The sequence below is a fragment of the Apodemus sylvaticus genome, chromosome 1 (genome assembly GCF_947179515.1).
Source record: "Apodemus sylvaticus chromosome 1, mApoSyl1.1, whole genome shotgun sequence".
Taxonomy (NCBI): domain Eukaryota; kingdom Metazoa; phylum Chordata; class Mammalia; order Rodentia; family Muridae; genus Apodemus; species Apodemus sylvaticus.
Window position 1 is genome coordinate 198,783,429 of NC_067472.1, and position 20,185 is coordinate 198,803,613.

The 20,185-nt window shown below is 38.4% G+C and overlaps 1 protein-coding gene across 12 annotated transcripts in view; it reads left to right on the forward strand.

The window, feature by feature from the left end:
- LOC127674881 (zinc finger protein basonuclin-2-like) overlaps positions 1-20,185 on the forward strand; it is a 141,735-nt gene that overhangs the window by 89,935 nt on the left and 31,615 nt on the right. For 7 of the 12 annotated variants that reach the window (XR_007975397.1, XR_007975388.1, XM_052170710.1 and 4 more), the window contains one exon: positions 17,135-17,293. The exons of 3 other annotated variants lie outside the window; for them this stretch is intronic. Coding sequence is in view for 6 of the 9 variants with exons in the window: in XM_052170710.1 (XP_052026670.1) it covers positions 17,135-17,293 (159 nt within the window). In the remaining 3 variants the exon portion in view is untranslated. 2 more of the 12 variants (XR_007975402.1, XM_052170736.1) reach the window with 2 other exon arrangements.

The window sequence follows — 20,185 nt, forward strand, 5'->3', positions numbered from 1 at the left end:
CAGTTGTACACTTATACTACATGATATGTAGACAAAGAGGCAGTGTAGGACTATTAGATTGTCTGGTTGAAGGCGTTTACATTATTTATTTTGGGAATGTTGAGGATTTGTTAATAGCTGCCTCAAATGCAAGGAGTATATGAGTTTACAAACAGAAGGAGCACCACAGCCAAGCATCCCCACTAGAGATAGGATGGTGCTTTAGATTATGTAAGTTTGTGTTCCTAAGCATGCCCCTCCCTCCTGTGCTGTGAGTGAACATAGAGCTTTGCCTCAGAGATAGGAGCCTAGCTTTTTTAATGAAGCCAGCTGTCATTGATTGAGAACTGGTGTGGTTGTTTCTTGTTTTATGAATGGCCATTTTCACCAACCACAGAACTGCCGTTTTCTAGAAGCAACTGTCATGTTTTTAAGCTTTAAATTCCAAGTAAAAATTAAACTAAGAAAGAGACACCACACTGAGATGTGAGCTCACACCTGTGATGTCGTGCTTTTTCCCTTAACAGCTATCTTGCCTTGTTCTCCTGAAGACCTTTGGCAAGTAATCATGGGAGGGAGTGTATCTTAAAATATGTTGCCAATGCTGTTATGTGCTAAGCAGTATATGATGGAGAAGAGTTTTCTCATTTCTGCTTTATTTGTGATCTTTATTGTACGTTATGTAAAAGGGAGGGTAGGGAGTGTCAGCCGTCCAGCATCTGGGAGGGCTCGTTCAGGAGCAGCCTGGAAACCAGAGCCTGGCTTCCTACAGGTAAGGTGTGTGATGGGAATGAAGGCCTCCTGCTTTTAATGAACCCAGCCTGCCTGTCAGCTTGGTTTTTTTTTTTTTTTATGCACCATTGTTGTTCAAATAAGAAAAAGAAAGTGTTCACAGCCTGTGGTGAGATTACACTAATAGAAATGAAGTGTTAATCTGTTGATAGGAAGCACATCCCATATCCTGCATCCCGGCCACATTCCCGCATGTATAATATATTCCAGGTTCTCTCATGACCAGGGAAGCCTGGATGTTCATTATATTAAAAACACTCCTTTGTTGAAAGCAAGAAGTTGGCTGCTCTGACTTTGGGTAAATAGCTACTCTATACAATTTCTTAATAAAGCAACGGCTCCTGGCCTCTGAAGATTCTGATAACCTGCTGCTCCTATGCCTGCCTGCTCTGCATGTCTGCAGAGTGTCCCTATTACCCTAACTGGAGCCTGCCCTGGGACACCCTTTTGTAGGAATTAGTGACAAAGGGCGGGAAAGGGGGAGTTAAAGGACAACAGTATTTTTCTCTGTTTCGTTAAACATTAATTAAACATTCATTAGTCTGTGTTTATTTTTCATCTTTTAAAACAGTACATTATAAAAATCCATCAAGCTTGGGACATTGTATGTGTAGTTATGATATATTATGACGTCAGCCTGAAGGGTTATTAGGGGTACCTAAAGGCTTTGAGCATCAAGGGGGATTTTCTTTTGTCTTTTCTTTATAAAGCTATTTTGGAATAATAGAGGAAGAAAATGTTTTTCTAGAACTATTATTTTAATTTTCTACTGTTAATCACTAATTATTAAAGAAATATACTTATAAAAATGAAACCATAGACTTACAAAATGAGATAGGGTCAGTCCTACACTCTAGCAAGGTGTTTTAAAGAAGAAAATGGTGAACCCTGGTTCAAGGCTCTTTATATTAGAGCAACAATTTAAGAGACATCTTCAGAAATGATGTAGAAAGAAGTGTAAAAGGGGAGGGAAGAGACAAATTAATAAGTGAGTTCCAGGTGTCTGTTTCTAATTGCTTAAATTTCAAACATAATAGAAATTAGGACGAATGTTTCCCATAAGGAATGTATCATTGTCATTTGGGTATCAACTAAAGCCACATTCAGGGTGCCCAGACTTAGCATACTTCCTGTTTTCCTATTCACCTAGGAGTTAAGGAATTCAGTATGATCATTAGGATTTTGTCAACTGTTTCAAGCTATAGGTGTTATTCACAGTCAAGAAAATTTTGGGGATTAAAGTCTGATTGTGAAGTATATTTAGTGTATATCCAAGGATTTCTTTCTTTAAGGACAATTGAAAGAAAGACCTTTCTCATAGAAAAGGAACATCTCATTTAAATACTCTTTCAAGTGTGTGGCATGATTATAAGCCCGTATGCTATAGGTGATCTAAGTCTTGATACTTTGATACTGTGATACATGACCAGTTGTAGCATACTCAAGAAAGTCTGTTTGGAGATTTAAGATTTTCTTGGCTACAGTAATTAATTAGAGATAACCTGCTTTTAATATGGTTGGATAAAATGATAAGTAGGGCATTTACATTTGTTTGTGAAATTCACTGATAGGTTTAAATGTTGAGATGTTATGGTTGATTGCAAGTTATGAACTGTAAGTAAATATTTGCACTTGCTTTCAGTTGAATAAAAATAGCCAAAGGTTAGAAATGCATGGCGACTTTGTCATGATTTAAAGCAATCTGCTTTAAGTAATAGCCATTTTAAAATATGGCATGACTTTTTGAACCCTCAGCAATGACTAGATAAGTGTGTTGTCAGATGTTGCCAATAAAGTGGGAACAGGTAAAGATTGGTGTTTGTCATGGTTTCTGTGCATCTTAAATGTTGATTTTTTTAACTGTATCTTAAAGTTATATACTATTTTCAGTTAGGGTCCATTTTTCACTTAGGTGTATATGATACCTCTAGCAAGGAAGGATAGAAGTGAAGGATCAGGATGCTTGTAGAGCTGAGTAGTAGTTTGTCTGAGCATCCTTCCTAGGCTGCAAGGAAGAACGGGGTTCATCGGAAACCCATGTAAAGTCTGATGCATCACTATGTAAGTGTAGGTTATATATTTAAAATTTACTACTTAGATTATTGTTTTATGAAATTGAGTTTTCTTTGCCTCAGAGTTACTTATAACTGGAACAGCTATATTTGGAAGTTAAGTTTGCATCTATTGTCATTCATTATATAAACTCATGAACTATATTTAAATATACGTTTTAAGAACTATTTTTAGAACACTTACTTCTTCTTTTTCCCTTTGTTTTCCTTTTTTTTTTTTTTGGCAACAATTTCTACAAGCTTTTCTAGAATAGTTATGAAAGTTTAAAGGTCAATAGTTACCTAAAATGCCCATGTGGAGGTGATGAATATTAAGTTAGTAGAATGGTCTGGGGAAGTCTGTGGGGTCTGTGGTAGACCAGAAAGCTCATCCCTTTAACCACTGAGGTGGCAGCTCTGGGGTCCAGAGAATTGTTGCCAGGTGAGAATGAAGGCCTCCTGGTTGCCAGATCACCTCCTTTCTTTCTTTAATAAGAAGCCAGAAACACAGTTTTTATGTGAAATCTCATGAACTTGAAATCTTGGCAATATATTCAAATATTTAAAAAACTGTGTGGTCCAAACAAAACTCATCTGCAGGCTATATTCAGCCACTGGCTGCCAGATAGAAACCTCTGGTTTACTTAGTGAAACAGTATTCGGCAAAACCAGAACGGGGAAGTGGGAAGGGGTGGGTGGGAGGACAGGGGAAGAGAAGGGGGCTTACGGGACTTTTGGGGAGTAGGGGGCTAGAAAAGGGGAAATCATTTGAAATGTAAATAAATTATATCAAATAAAAAAATCAAAAAAAAAGAAACCTCTGGTTTAGATAATATTTTAATGGATGAAGATAATAATTTCATTGCATGTGATCATTCATTGTGGGAATTCCCCACTGGCATGAATTGAGTTCAATTTCCCCCCTGCAATTACAATGAATAAGTTTAGTAAATATATTTCTGCTTTTAGTTAATTTTGATGTATAGCCTTTTCCTTATGATCCTATTCAAAGAAAAAAAATCAAATTTATGGACAGAATAAAATAATAATAATAATTTAAATACAAGTAGGGATGTAAGAATTTTAGAGTTAGAAGTAGGGATATAAGAATTTTAGAATTAGAGAGAAATAGAAAATTCCTAATTCTGAAAAGAATACTGTGATTTGTGTCAGTAATTGATACAAACAAAAAGCTGAATTCAAGTGTAAAGAGCTTTTCACCTCACCTTCAGCAGTGAAATCTAGGCCCTGAATCTTTGTGGGATTGCTATAATTTACCAGTCCCATTGATTATGATGTCATGAAGAGGAGATGGACCACAAGGGGAAAACTTCCCCCTACTAATTCGTGCAAGGCCAATAGTATATCCCTGCTTCAAGAAAACATCATTTATATTGTATAAGCTGAGGCTTTCAATGTCAGTCTATATTTTTTGAAGGGGCTCTTTGAAAGAAATAAGCTACTCATAATTGAAATTCTCCAGGCAAATCAGATATCAACATTTCCAACAGAACAGGTAATTAATTGGTTTGGATTTCAAATTGAAGGTCATCCTGTTATTGATTTTCGTGGGAACAAGAAACAAGAGCGTCTTGTTAAAATGATCTGCAAATGGGACCAAGGTGTGCCTAGGGTTCTGCCCTGGGTCTTGTTGATCTCTGTATCTTGTCAGAGTCAGAAACCTTCCAGAAGGGAACCTTCTCTGTAGGAAACACAACAAGCTCCTAAGTTGCTTCCAAAACTGCAGAAAAAAGCCATGGATTGGAGCAGAGAGCAGATATGAATGCTTCCAGTCTTCTAGTCAGCCACGTGTCTCAAATCAGGAGTAGATACATCTTGTAATGAAGCTTCTGTCAGTGTGTGGGAAAGTGGGATGCTATGCTCAACAAATTCCTATCAACACAGCTGTGACTAGACATTCTGAAACCTTTCAACCAGGAATTAGAGCAAATATCTGTAATACAGGGGAGGGAAGAACTTTAATATTAGATTATTAAAGGGGCTGGAGAGATGGCTCAGAGGTTAAGGGCACTGGCTGCTCTCCCGAAGGTCATGAGTTCAATTCCCAGCAACCACATGGTGGCTCACAACCATCTGTAATTGGATCTAATGCCCTCTTCTGGGGTGTCTGAAGACAGAGACGGTGTACTCATATATACATAAAATAAATAAATCTTCGAATATTAAAGGGAACAACTGGAAGAGAAAGTGACACACCCCTTTCAGTATTTCTGGATTTTCTGAAATAACATGTGTTGAATATTTGATAAATAGTTTTGCCATTACCTAAAGTGTGTTTAAAGCCATCCTTTCTCTCTCTGATGTGTTTGTTTGTTTGTTTGTTTGTTTATTTTTGAGAAAGGTATAGTGTCATATTCAGCTATGTTAACTAGGCAGGGGTATGTTGCAGCTTTCTCTTACAGTTCAAAGTAGAATCCTCCAGAAAGTGCATACAATCACAGGGCAGTTTCTGTTCTCCATGCCCTGGAGCATAATGCTCCTACTTCCAAGTTGACATGTTTCTCTGTAGGCATGACAGTGGCACCAACCTTCTACATTAAGACTTAACATTCCACAGAACCATTTCGTGTTTATTATGAGCTTCAAAGCCGGCACATCCCTAAGAGAATATCAAGTTTAAGCATGTCACTTTCCCACAGTCACAGTTAACTTTTTTTTTTTTTCATCAAAACGTGTCTTTTCATGGCTGGTTATCACCAGGTGACACTTGAAACTTCTCAGTTCCGTACAGAATCCTCTCTCCTAACCCATTGCTGACGCCCTCTTGAATTCTGTAGACAGGTTCTTTTGGTATTGGTTGGCTACTACCCATGCATGAAAAATGGTTTAAAGTTCTAAGACAGTATGAACAGCTTTTTCTTTACCTCTTGATCCTGGAACTCATGTCTTTGAAATTCATTCTCCACCCCACTCCTCAATCTCTCCTACCCCACCCCTGTTGGGATTTCACAGAGTGTAGCTGAGGTGGAGAAGAACATGTTAAGTTGTTAAGGTTGGGCTGATGTTTCACACTATAAGAGGCTAATGATAAGAGGAAGCCCATGGACTGCTCAACCTGATCGCATGGTGTGCCCCTCTCTTCCCAGGGAAAAGCAGAGTCACTGTGGAGCCTCCTGGGTTTCCCTTCCTACCTCAGCTAATAGACTGTTCCTGTCTATGCCTTGCATCTCAGAGATGGAACCTGACGGAGTAGTCAGCATTGCAAAGGTCACCCTAAAGCTATTGGCAGGATGTACTGTTTGTTGCTGAGCGATGACAATGCTACTGTAGCAGTTAACTCGATGTATTAGGCTGTGTGGCTTTCCCAGAATACTAAACTGTCGTCTTTAGTTCTTCTAAACACCTGATAGAATTCCCATTCTCAAGCTGTCTCAAGTGCGGTTTTTCAAGGAATCTTAATGATATTAAAATACCAGTGCTTTCGCCACAGGGTGGATAATTTATGCAGAGAATTTATCTAGTGTGTTGTTTTGCTTTTGTGAAAATACTTTTAAATTATTCTCATTTCTTAAAGTTTTCTTGTGTCTGAAAATTCTGATGTTTCAGCAAACTTGAAAATTCACATTTTTAAAATACTTATTTCCAGTTTGTCTTCTAGTATACTCGGTCTTCCAGGCTTTGCTTTTTGTAAGAAGAAAATTTTTAAGAAGCATTATTTTTTAAAAATCATTCCTCACAAATATCAAATGGAGAAATTACATTTTCAATATTAGATTTTTTTTACTTTATACATAGTATACATAGTATAATAAGTAACTGTCATTTATCTTTTTATGTCATTAAATTTAGCAATGTGCTCTCTAAAATGCTTAAATTATAACCAGAATTTACAAAGAATTCCATGATCAGTCTACTTTGGAGGAGCTGCAGGTGAAACAGCTTTGGTTTGCATGCTTTAACTGACCTTGTGGTTCACATCTACTGAAATAATTTCTATCCACAGATGACATCTTTACCTTGGCTCTTGTCTCAAAGTGAGTAAAGATATAAAGCGCTGAGGTGCCTGTGACACCATTCCTTACTTTTACATATGCATCTACATTTGAGACCGATTATTTTCTCAAATGTTTGATTAGCCAGGTCGGCTTCCATTCCATCTATTCACATCATATTGGGCAAGTCATGTAGACATTTAAAGTTACTTCTTTAGTGTCAAAATAAGGAGGTGAAGACTTGGGAAATACCTTAAATTAACTTCTGAATCCTGGTTATAACAGATTTCTCAGGCCTTTGTTCCATTCACCTAGTCTGGGGTCTCTTACGGAGCTAAACACACATCACAAGAGAATTCTTTTTCCCACTGTTAGATAATTTTTGTTGCAGCAACTTAACAATGAAGGGAATGAAGCCAAAGTTTTTCAAATAGAATGGCTAGCACTGAATTCAGGCACTAGATAACATTTGAAAACAGACACAGTTTACATTGTGTATTCTCTGTGACCTGGATGTTGAAGGAAATTTTCTGTATATAGGTATACTTATCTCATGTTTACAATCACTGCTTTTTTTCCTAGTTGACCCATTCTCCAGACCTTTAAAAAATGTTTTAAGTGGATGTAAATTCCATTTTAATTAGGCTCGTTCAATCTAATACTGCAACTAGCCCGGAATGGAAAAAACCATGCTTAATACAACCCAAATCAAGCATATCCAGATAATTCCCCTGATCTTTGTAACAGTCCGTTCCCCACCTCCACAATTAAATGACCCTGTTAGTTTCAGACTCAACAAGACATTTAAGGTACATTTTAAAAAAATGATCATCTTTTCCCCAATTTTTTTTTTTTTTTACTATTTCTCTTACCCTTGCCATACAGCTGACACTGGTATAAGAGAAAGATTGCGGGGAGGGGAAGAGGAGGCAGCCCTGTTCAAATCCTGTCACGTAGCACTAATTCATCTGCTCTCATTAGAGGGAGCGAGGGACAGCAGTGATGGCCAAGAGCTGCACTCCACACATGACACACACACAGTTTGGGGAATAGAAAATTGCTTTCTCAGGAAGCCCAGCCAATTAAGGACTTGACCATATTGAATGTCAAGTGTTAATTTAGGTTTTTCTTCATTTTCCCAGTAGTAATGTGGGTCCTGTGATGAGCAAATACATGTCAAGTAAAAGTTGATTGCATGAAGGACCCGGGTATTATATGTCACTGACAAGTCACCAATGTACTGATGTCTTTTAACCCCTTAGGTGAGCATGGTGGAGGAGGGGAAGAGGAGAAGGGGATTATGGTACCATAATGATAAGAATTGGTAGTAGTTCGGATGGACAGACAGGAATGGTAATTGATGCAAACAAACAAACAAAAAAACAAAAATCCTGGAAATTAGCTAATCTTGTTTCATGGATAAAAACAGTGGCTCTTCAAAAGCTTGCGCAAGTGGACCCCCCCACACACACATACACACACACTCTCACACAATGCACGCTAACACACATGTATGTGATACTTCGTCACTGCACATGTGCTGTCTAGAGTAGCAAATTTCCTACGATTTTGGTGAAAAAGGAATATAATACACTCTCTGGTCCGTCTTGATTTAGGAAATTTATCATTACTTACCACCTTTGAAGTAAATAAAAATTAATTAAGCAAGCATATTACTTAGGATAGTTTGGCTCCCTCAGGTATACAATCTCTGGCTTTGTACTTTTTTTTACTTTCTAATCAGTGTTCATTTAAAAATAACTGTGCATTACTGTTATAGGAAAGACCCTAGAAGAAGGTTTGTTTTCTCTGGTCTCTGTAAGATGATATTTAGCCAATAGAAGATGGAGGAAAGTCCATCACTGGCCTTCACTTCCTTTTTGTGCCCCTTGGTGGAAGGGAAAAGAGTGCAGCTTCAGGGAATGAGACACTTTTTACCTTTTTCTAGTAACAGTTGAAGGTTGTCCTTCAAGTGTAGCATCTCATTTCCATTTGTCAGCATTCATTTGCATATGAATATCCTCAAAAGAAAAGAAAGTCTGCTTCTGTTGCAGTTGTACAATAGCAAATAAAAATACCCCTGTAGCTTCAAACACTGCTGTGTGTAGGGCAGTGTGAGCAGAAATCTTAAAAGTCAAAGCAGTTACAATGTAGTAACTCTGTGAAAATATGTAGCCACACTTTTGCGCCTACCCTTGAAGACAAGATCTTAAAACACTTTCATGAAGTGTACCCTTTTCCATTTATTTTAAAATTGTAAACAGACTTACCTTTGCATACTGACAGTGCTTATTATACCTTGAGAAAGTAAAAACCACATAACACGTGGATCTAGGCAGCATAAATTACTAACAGTTTTTCTGTGTGTCAGGACAGAAGCTGCCATGTCATATTGCAAGTTACAGTATATATATTTATAATATCCATCTTAGGAATTCAGTCTTTCATAGAGCAAGTTCTCCTTAAGAAATAAAAGTCTCTTCTGGGTAGATTCTCTCCTCCCTGTTTCAAAACTGACCAGATAGGATGAGGTTGGTCCTTCCTTCACATCTGTTCTGATAAGAGCCATCTATGGAATTCTGGTGGCATCGAAGAGCACTGTTTAATTATGGGCTCTTTTGTCAGCAGCTTCTCTTCCTCTGGGTGTCCTGAGAGACTTAAGGAAGTTTCCCTAAAGTAAATTCTGATGATGGCAGCTCAGGTTGCTGATTCAAGTTATTCTCTTCTGTGTCACTTGTGACAGATGGCACCTAATGCAATCAACCACTGACTGGGAGAGCCCTTTCCTTGGTTGCTTTAGTAACTGGACCACGAGTTTCTTCCCCTCCTCCCCTTCTCCCCTCCTCCCTCTTCCCCCCTCCTCCCCTCCCCTCCCCCCTCTCCCCCTTCCCCCTCCTCTCCTCCTTCCAGTATCTTCCTTCAGGAGCCCACTCTCCCTTGCAATCCTCACCAAGACTTGAGCCAAAGGGGGGTGGGGGGAGGAAGAGTGGTGTACCCAGAACAGGCCTTTCCTAACCCTCCCTTTCCCAATGGTGACAGCAGAGTCAGCCTCCCTTTGCGTGTGTTTTTGATAAATTTAAGAAGTCAAATCGCTGACACAGATAGATAATCCAAGCGTATAGGGTGAAGAGTTATAAATTAACACATTATTCCCTCTTAATGTGAAATACTTGAGAATGCATTTTCTCAGTCCCTTGACATCTACCCAGTGAGGGCTTTCATTGTACTTTTCAAGTGGCATTGATTTGTTAAAGCGCTGAATTAGCATCTCAGGCCAGCTGCCCCTTCTACCCTAGCATCGAGGGGCTTCAGTCCCTCCTGTCTCCCCCAGGCACCCATTTGTATTTCAGCCCCCTCCTTTCCTACCTGATTCTTCCACTTCTCTACTCATCCTTTCTTGCTTTCAACTCTACTGTCCTTTACTGCTTGCCTTTCTTCCTGACTGGTCCTGTCCAGTAGCAACTCTTCAGATTTCTTTCCTTTCTCTTTGTCCAGACCTCTTTTCCTTCCTCTGAGACTTTCCTACATCCCGAGTAAAACTTGTTCTCTCTCTCTCTCTCTCTCTCTCTCTCTCTCTCTCTCTCTCTCTCTCTGTCTCTTTCTGTGTCTCTGTCTCTTTCTCTCTGTCTCTGTCTCTGTCTCTGTCTCTCTCTCTCTCTCTCTCTCTCTCTGTGTGTGTGTGTGTGTGTGTGTGTGTGTGTGTGTGTGTGTGTGTTTAACCAGTGAAGCCTTAAAGAAATTACAACAATATGTGTGTTTGTTTGAAAACTAATGTGTGCTCTTTGTAGTAGAAACCCATGAAAAAAATCTCATCTATTTTGTTTTCTAGAATTCAAAGATACTGTTGGAGTTCTGGGCTCAAGTCTTTAAATGTCATTTAATGTGGTAAACTCTTCTAATTTGAACAAAATGGAAATTAGCAATGGTTACCAAGTTTTTAATCATTTCTAATGTCCTTGCTAAAACAATTCTACAAAATTTCTTGATGTCTTTAAACTGTTTACATTAAGGGGGGAGAGAGAGACAGAGAGAGACAGAGAGAGAGAGGAGATGCATGTGTGTGCAAACGGGAGAGGTCCATATATCTAGTGTCATCCTCAAGTCTCTCCTCTATTGAACCCATAGCTGACCTATTCTGTTTGACTGGTTGGCCAATAAGCTACAGGGATTTTCTGTTCTCTGCCTTCCCAGTGCTAGGTTTATTGACATACTGTGTACAGCTTTTTAATGTGCCTGCTGAGACACCAAACTCAGGTTCCTCCTGTTTCTGTGTCAAGAGCTGTACCAACTAAGGTTTCCTTCCTGCTTGCTGAGTGAACTTTTAATGTGACTTATTTTTTTCCTGGTTCCATGTTATTCTAATTATACTTGCTTTTATCATCAATACATTTGCAGGAAGAAGAAGTTTCATTTTGATATTTGTAGCAATCTGATTTTCTTAAATGTAATGTAGTGAATAGATAATAAAATTGGTCAGAAACTTGTTTGAAAATAAGATGGCTTTTACCCCTTCATTTACTGGTATGCCCCAAATTCTAGAGTAATTCAGAAGTTATATGTGGGTGTTACTGAAGAGAGTGACAGGTGTCTCTTGTACAGATTCACAGACTTGGTGCCGTTTCATTCTTTAGATATTGGTCCCTGTACTAGTAAGATGGCCCAGCAGATAAAGGCACTTGCCACCAAGCCTAGTGACCTGTGTTTAATCCTCAGGGGGTACATTGTAGTAAAGGGGAACTGCTCTTACAACTTGTACTTTGATGGCCAGGTCACTCCTATGCTTGGTGGGAACACACATGTGCATCCAGTAAGTAAAGGGAAATATATTTTAGCTATTGGTCTAAAACACATTGGAATCTGTGTTGATTAATTTGATGTAAGCAGAAAAGTATGCTTGCTGAGGCGTACACAGATATGATCTTCTGCAGTTTTAATCTTATGGCTTCATATTGCTCTGTCTTCAGTTTTAGTAGGCTTCAAATTGATGACATCATAACTAGAATTTGAATTTATGGATAAATCAAATGCCTTGAAAAAAATCAAGTGTCGTTATTGCTGTATTTTATAGAATCTAAGCTGGTAGTTTGACTCAGTGTTTATATTTTGAAGTGGGAATAGTTTATGTAAATATAACATTTTCTTTTCTGTTGGATTGATTTTCCTCCTTTCCAATATGATTTTTTTTTTCATTTTAAAAGAAGTTAATTGTTGTCCTCCTCTGTGGACTTGGCAGGCCTAGCTCCGGCAAAGGGATTAAAATGACTTTTCAAAGCACGATACTGTCTGTGTAAAGGGGGAGAAACTGTCTTTTAACTAGGGCTTATACTAATTCCAGCTACTAAGGAGACAGAAATTACACTAAAGTAGACCATTTGGCTTTGTCTTCTATGTGCATGTTAAGTTGCTTTGAGATCATCATTTAGTATTTGAGGGTATTCTTTTAAAGGAGTGAGATGTTCTTCATTTGTTACTGCAAAGGGGCGTGGCTTCATTGCCAGGGATAGACAGTGCCTTCTACAGGGATAATTCTGCTCACCTGGATGCAAGGTGGGGTCAGAACAAGGGGGACTCACATCCCTTCAGATCTGCAAGTACAAGAGAAAGGAGGAAGATGACAAAGTAACAGGATTTAAAGTGACAATGTTACCCAAGAAAGCAACAAGAGTGCTCAAAGGGGGAATTAAAGAAAGATAGGAAAAACTTGTTCAGAGAGCCATACCCCAGTGGTTAAAATGGTGGTAGGGGTAGTAAGAAGAATGTTCGGGAAAATTGATGATTTGTATGTGCAAAATTATAGCCTGTGGTAACATTGCTGTGATTTATTCTAAATATGTGTTGATTTTTAAAAACTGGGATGCACACTGGGGCTAGAACAAGTTTAAAGTTTCGGGATGTGGCTCACTGGTGAAGCCTTGGATGTCTGAGACCTTAGTTTTCATGCTCAGACCTGAAATGAGCACCCGTGTGCATGGGCAAATGTTGAACACGATTTTATTCTTATTGGCGTATGCATTCTCCCATGCTGATGATTGAACTCAGGGCTTTGCCAGGGTTGGATGCCTCTGCTGCACCCCCAGCCCACTGCATTCGACTTAAACTTCTCACTAGATGCAGGCATGCCTTGTCTTGTTTCTTTGCTTATTGTTTACATTGCTTGCATTCTCTTTCAAAGTGAGGTGTCAAGAAATTCAGTTTAAATCCAGTATAGTTACTTCTTTTGTTGTGATAATGCTTTGGCTATGTGAAATGGTTAACTGCATGTTTTAGAAATTTCTCCACCTTTGAATTTTTCTTCTAAAATTGTCAGGAGATGTCAGAATTTTTTCTGTTTTGAAATTTGTAAGTTTAAATTAAATGTCACTTAAATGTGAAAGAACTGGCACCTTTGATAAGTAGTCCCCAAAGCAAATGGTGGTGTCAGTAATCATAACCTAATTATGAATGCAAAGTGAAGTTTGTTTTAAAAAAAGTACAAGACAAATAGGAAAGTGAGCCCCACAGCATCTCACGGCTTTATCAACCCTGGAGAAAGCCTCCTTTCTGCGAAGCCACAGAGCCTTGAATGGTAGCAGTGGTAATAAGAGAGGATGCTGGCATCTGCCCAAGGATGGCTCCACAAATGGCCTGCTCAGTGTGTGGCTGTACAGAAGTTCCAGGTTGACACATGCCTCCCAAGCCAGTCACAATGCAGGAGGTCAGGAGTCATGTTCAAGGGCAGGTTGTTTCTGGATAAGACTGAGGAAGCAGATGCTGCCTCTCTAGGCTCAGTGTGTGGGTCTGTGTACTCCTTTCCCGTCAAAGCTGGCCCAGCGTGGCCAAAAAGTGGTTCCTTGGCAGGGTTTAATGGCAGGATGATGTAGTCTGTTGTGACTAGTGCATTCCTTTCAGGTTAAACTAGGGAAATGGCATTGTGTTAAAATTCCAAGTCGCATGAATGTTTTGTTGCCACAGTGCATTTAGCCCTCCAGGGGAGTGTGTGTGGCAGAGGTGGGGTTGGGGGTGGGGTGACTTGGAGACTCAGGAACTATCAGAAGAACACTTCCCTTGGAAAAATTTACCCATCAGCATGAAGCTGATTTGCTGTGATGGTCACTTAGAAGGGTTTCACTTTTTTTTCTTAAACTGTGGCTGTTTAAAGTCTTGTAGTCCAGACAATTAGCAGCTGAAGAAAATATGACAAGACACACACAGAGAGGCCGGCCAATAGAGAGGAGGGATGAGCCAGAAAGGAGCTGAGCTGCCTTGTGTAAACTGCCCAAGCAGGGCCCCCGTCCCTGGCCCCCTCTCTGTCCCCTTCTCCCCAGGCTGTTTTGCTGTCTGCCTGAAGGCCAGCGGGACTGATCTGTTAACCTTGCACCACTGACTGGGAGGCTTCTGCAGCCCATGGTACTGTCTGTTACCATTACCACTCCCCCATTCCTTCTCCTCCCTCCCCATAACTGCTTCTCTATAACAGCGGTTTATATTAGTCAGAGGGATACAATTTTGGAATGCAGAAGGTCTGAGTTAAAACAAATTTAAGTATGTGTTCGATTGTTGTCCCCCCACCCCAACACTCGGGCTTTTAGAAGGGCTATCCTAAGACATTCTAATTGAATTCTAGCTAGACTTTTCTATTGTGATTTAAAACCAGGAATTCTAGAATTTGAGCAGTTTAAACAGGGAAGTTATCGGGCTTGGGGTCTCTGGAAGGAATAGTGCTGTGAAACCATTTGTGGAGCCTCAGGTTTAGGATACCTCTGAGTTTGCACTGCCCCTCCTGTGCCCCTCACAAGGAGTACCTCAACCTTCTTTATCATTTCAAACAGTTTGACTTCACTTGTAATTGTGTACATTACAAGTAGCACTCTGGACTGTTTCATGATCTGATTCAGGTTCATTTGTAAGAGATTAAAATGTGCACTATGGAACAGTTTTCTCTTGCACTCTACCTTTGTAAAGCATCTGTGTTTCTAATCGATCCCCTGTGAAGAGGAAAACTCTATCTTAAGAGAAGACATAATTTGAGCTGTAGTTTGAACTGCTTGTTTCTCTACATTTCCAGTGTTAAGACAGTTCCAGAGTATAACAGAAATTTAACATGAATATTGTACAAAAAAAATGAGGCCTGAGTGAGCCAGTGTGCTCTATTTATGTAGAATTTTAAGGGCATGATTTGTACATTTTTATAAAATGATTTTGTCAAAATAGACCTCCAGAGTTTAATCTGATTAGTGGTGTTTGTATGATGGTTTCTTCTTTTTAAACAGATACATTGACATTGTTTATGGGAAGTCTTAAACCAGCAAGCAATCAACTTTACAACAAAATCAGGATTTATATGTGGACTGATGCTTCAGATTTAAGACATATTCATAAACGAAACGTCTTCCCTAAGCTCATGGTGATGCCCACAGACTTGTCTCCTTTCACTCTGCATAGTCAGTTGTTGCTCAGGTGTTGCTGGAGTTTGGGTGACTCTGGTTCCCAGGTGGGGATTTTAAAACGGGGTTTTTAAAAAGAATGTTTCTGGTATTTGCTTTCTTTCTTTCTTTTTTATTATTTCTTATAACCAGTTTTAAAGTTGTTTTTTTTTCTCTAGGAAGTGAAAATAAAAGTGTCAAATAATCTTACATGTATATTTATTTTATCTGGAAATACAGTTGATAATCCTGTACCTATATGCATAGCTTTCAAGGCAAACCCAGAAATTACTTTGTATACCAGAAGTATGGGCCATATACAACAAATTATCCAATGTCTTATCAAGGAATGTCATCATTAGAAATTTTATAATACTGATCACTTATTTTCTGTGTATTTGTGGTGAAGCATAAGGCATGCAAGCTATGAAATGGGAGGGTCATGCAAGAACTAAGTGAGATCAATTACAACAAATAATGATTTCCCTGTATTAGATTCAGAGAAACCAGAAGGCAATATGGATATAACATTACAAACCTTGTCAAACTACTCTTGCTCCAATAAAAAAACAAGTATTTTATAAATTTCCACCCATTGTTTGTTTGGACAGAATGCTGCCTTCTCCTGTACTTGTGAGTTTCATTTTGGGTTTCTACAACTGACCTATTTCACATAGATTCTGGGTACCTTTCTTCTAAGTGAATTATTTTATCAAACTGATGAATGTACAGATAACCTATTCATGAGGGTAAGATCCTTTTAAAACATATATAAATCCCACTGAAGTTTGAGTCTTCTGATTTAAAGAAAAAGGAAAAAAATGATACAGTATTCCCATGATTTGAACTGATTTCAGAAAAGACCCAAACTCACCAGTTTTTAGAATGAAATGAATCTTTGGAAGTGCCCTATTGATTTTCCAACTGTCAATATCTTCAGCAGTGTTTTGACTCCATAATACTCTTGATTGTACTTTAATATAATTGCCTCTGAGATTACTAAATCTCATAATTTAAAACATTTATAGACATTTATTTGATATTATCAATTAATTAGATATACACATTGTTGTTTGCTATATATTGATCTTTTTATGCTACTGGACTATATAAAATTGGCACCTAATATGGTTTAGTCTATTTTAAATATGCTACTAGATTTCCATTGGAAATATTCTTTCACTGTCCAGGATCTATTTTAGCACTATGCCTGTGCCAGGAATTTATTGTGCATGTTAACAAGTTATCATGTTAGACACATGAGAATTACTGCCCATTCCCTAGGTTTATTAGAGTATAAGTTACTGTCATCAATGCCTGTACTCATGTAGTCAATTGAAATGAGAGAAAATGTGGAGTAAATCTGTGTTTGCTCATCACTTCTACAGAATGAAACCACTGGAGAACGATTGACATTTGCTTGGGTTCTTAAATGCGACAGCATCTTTCGATGTAGACACTGGAAAATAACAAGTCACAGATGAAGGAAATAAAACTGTCAGTACTATAGTGCATAAAGAAAGCTTTCTTAAAATCACAAATGTTAGTATTCATAATAGAGGCCATGACAGACAGGAAGTAAAAGAGAAATTTGTTCTGTGAAAGAAAACTATCCCAATAGTAACTTGGAATGGCATGCTTGGGAAAGATATTCATAGGAGAAAAGAAAAAGTAAGAGAACACTGACCACCAAAATGCTTTGGTGAACAGAAGTGTGATTCAGTCTTGAAGATTAATTAATTCCAAGAAACATTGATGTTTCAAAGTTGGAAAAAATCAATAGGGAATAAAATATATTTGGAAGCTAAAATAGAAAAAAAGTGAAATGTCTTCTTCATTCCTTTCAGTTGTAGCTATGCGTCCATTATTGCCATAGCTCTGGTTTACTTTAAAAGACACATTTGTACTTCAGGTGTTTGGATCTGAAATAACCGAAGTTTGTCCTTATCCCACACAGGATATGTTATCCCTAATTGCGGGAAGGGGCCAAAGTTCATATCAAATATTCCGATTCGTACCAGAAAAACCACACTGGTCCCTGAGGGATAAGATTTACACTGAACTACATATTAACTGTAGTGAAGAATCTGTGCTCACAGTAGCTTCCGTTTTAAAGGTAAGAACAATTTTTGCATCACCAACATTCAGCATCACTCTAGAGACGTGCTTTTTTACCTTGAGATTGCCTGATGATGATAGTTTTCTTGAACTATGGACACATGACCTCTGAATAAGAGGCATGTTAAGTAAAATTCTCATAAGCTCAAAGATTAATCACCAAGACACAGGTGAACACCTTCTCTTGGAAGTTAACTTCCTTATATATTGGAAGGGATTGTTTTGGCATTGCAAATGTTCCCAGAGATTTACACTCTGTGATCTGAAAGACCTCTATAACTGTACCATGTCAATTAATAGCAAAACAAGAAAAATAGTGCTAAAAATGTGTTTTACAAAATCCATGCCTTAAATCATACTTAACAAAAAAACCTATTCCTCATAAATAAACATAGTACAAAATAGCTGGTCCATCACACTCTACAATAAGTTTTGAAAGAGTTGAGTGTTGCCCTCTGTCCAGTAGATAAACTTAATTCTTTTCCTTCTCTACCAAAAAAATAAAGCAGCACTTTTACATTAGTGAGATATTGCCATTTTAACCCCATGTCAAATAATGAAGAATTAGCCTACCTACTTCTAAATAGTCTACCAAGTTTAAGTTACCAGTGGGCAGCAGTAACTCTGGAGCAAATATCACTGTTTTATTTTTATTTGGGCAATGATCTGAGTTTGCCTCTCAGTAGATTATAGAGCTATGGTCCCAAACATCAAAAGAAAAGATAATGCTCTGAGAATAGGCATGGTTAATAATATTAGGCAAAGTTACTGAATGATCCATCCTTGGCCCTGGAGCTTTCAAAGTGTGCCTGGCTCTAATTGCCAGAAACCTGGGACCATGTCATGGGGAGGAAAGTGAAGATCAGTAACTGGAGGTGGCCATGAGTTTTCACAGCAATTTAAAGGTACAGGAACACCTGGGAACCTTCCATTTGTCTGATTTGTAATCCTTGGTACAACATGAAAGTTAATTGTGGTATTTCATGAGCAAAGACACTTTCCTGTCCTCAAACTTGCTGCTGCTTACAATTAATTAAATAGCTGATTATTTCTACATTTTAACGAATGGAAGTGAAATTGTAAGACCTTCTCACATGTAAAGCAGGGTGTTGAATAAGAAAGTTCACCACATTCCAAGTGTGCCTGTATACAGAGGTATACTTGTATATTACAACTTTACACTCTGTGATCAGAAAGACAAATTGACCCAATTATACAACAGGAAGGAGGTATTTTCTGTCCCTGCGATTGTTTAATTGTTGCTTATTTACAGAAAGAACACTTACAATTTTTATATGTTTGTTTTGTTGGTTTTATATAGTTACTGTTTCTTTTTTCCTTTATTTAGCTGTTATTAGTATTATTTCACATTTATTTATGTATGTATTTATTTATTTTACATCTTGAATGCTGACCTCTACCTCCTCACCTGTTACAGAGTCTTTTCCCTTCTCCCCTGAGTGGGTTAGGGATCCCATGTGTTATCCTTGCACCCCGACACATCAACTCTCTTCAGGGTTAGCACATTTGCTCCTACTGAGGCCAGTTGGTGAAGAACTTCCACAGACAGCCAAAAGCTTTAGGAATCACCCCTGTATTTGACTTTGTTGGTCTTCCTGTAGACTCCTAATCTCCACCAGTGCCCTGAATCCCTTCCCTAACTGTTCCATAATAGTCAAAGTGCTCTATTCAGTGTTTGCCTGTGGGTCTGTTTATCAATTTTAGTCAGCTGCTGGGTGAAGCCTCTCAGAGAGCAGTTATAAAAGGATCTTTTCAGGATGGCCCACAGAGAAGCTGGCCTCCTTTGAAACAGACAGACCTTCAGGCTCTGAATTGGAGTGCAGTTCTCTGATTGCAGGTAGTAGTGTGGACTGGAAACCAGGAAAAGCACTTAGAACAGACAGTAGGGTTATTTCACTGATAATGCAGCCAGAACTCTGCATCTTTGATTCTAGTTTTAGGTAAGAACACATGGGCTTCTGCCTGTAGTTTCTACCTTAGAGGCAAGTTTCCAGTTGGTGATAGGCTGATAATATCTTAAGGAAGTAGGGTCTCAACCAGTTGTTCTTAGCCTTCCTAATTGTCTGAAATCATGCTGTGATCATCCATAACCATGACATCATTTTGATGTCATTTCATAACTGAAATTTTACTACTATTATGGAGTATTATGCATACTCTATGGAATATCGATATACAGATATGTGACCCCCAAAAGTATTGTGGCACACAAGTTGAGAATCACTGGACTAAACTGCTATTTTTAAACAGAAATGTTTCTCAAATACTTTCTAAAATGTACATTGATCATTAATTTTCTTGTGATTTCCTCATTAAAAAGGATTTCATTAGAAATAGTTAAGGAAGCTTGCTTTCTTCTGATTTATATGAAAATTGGCTTAGTGTCCTTAATGACCAATCTCTGCTTAGAAATTTTTCTGCTATACAAAGGTATTGATACAGTAAACACTTGGGGAACTGCACATAGTTAGAATCAATGTATTTTCAAGGTACATTGGTTTGTATTTACAGGATTATAAACTGGACCAATGTCCCATGCCAAGAGGTATCCTTTGCTCAGACATGTATATTCACTTTATAAACCGGTGCATTTCTCAAGCAAGAGTGTTGTACCGTGTCTGTAATCCCACCACTTGAGGGTCTTCTACATTATAACTGTCATGGTTTGGAAGACAGAGCATGCTACACAGTTGTGTGCAGGTCAGACTAAAGTATTGGTTTGAATTCCTGTGTGAGACAAATTAAAAGAAGTCACAAAGGGAGACAATTTTGGAGATAGAAAACCTTGAGAAGAAATCAGGGGTCATAGATGCAAATATAAACAACAGAATACAAGAGATGGAAGAAAGAATCTCAGATGCCGAAGATA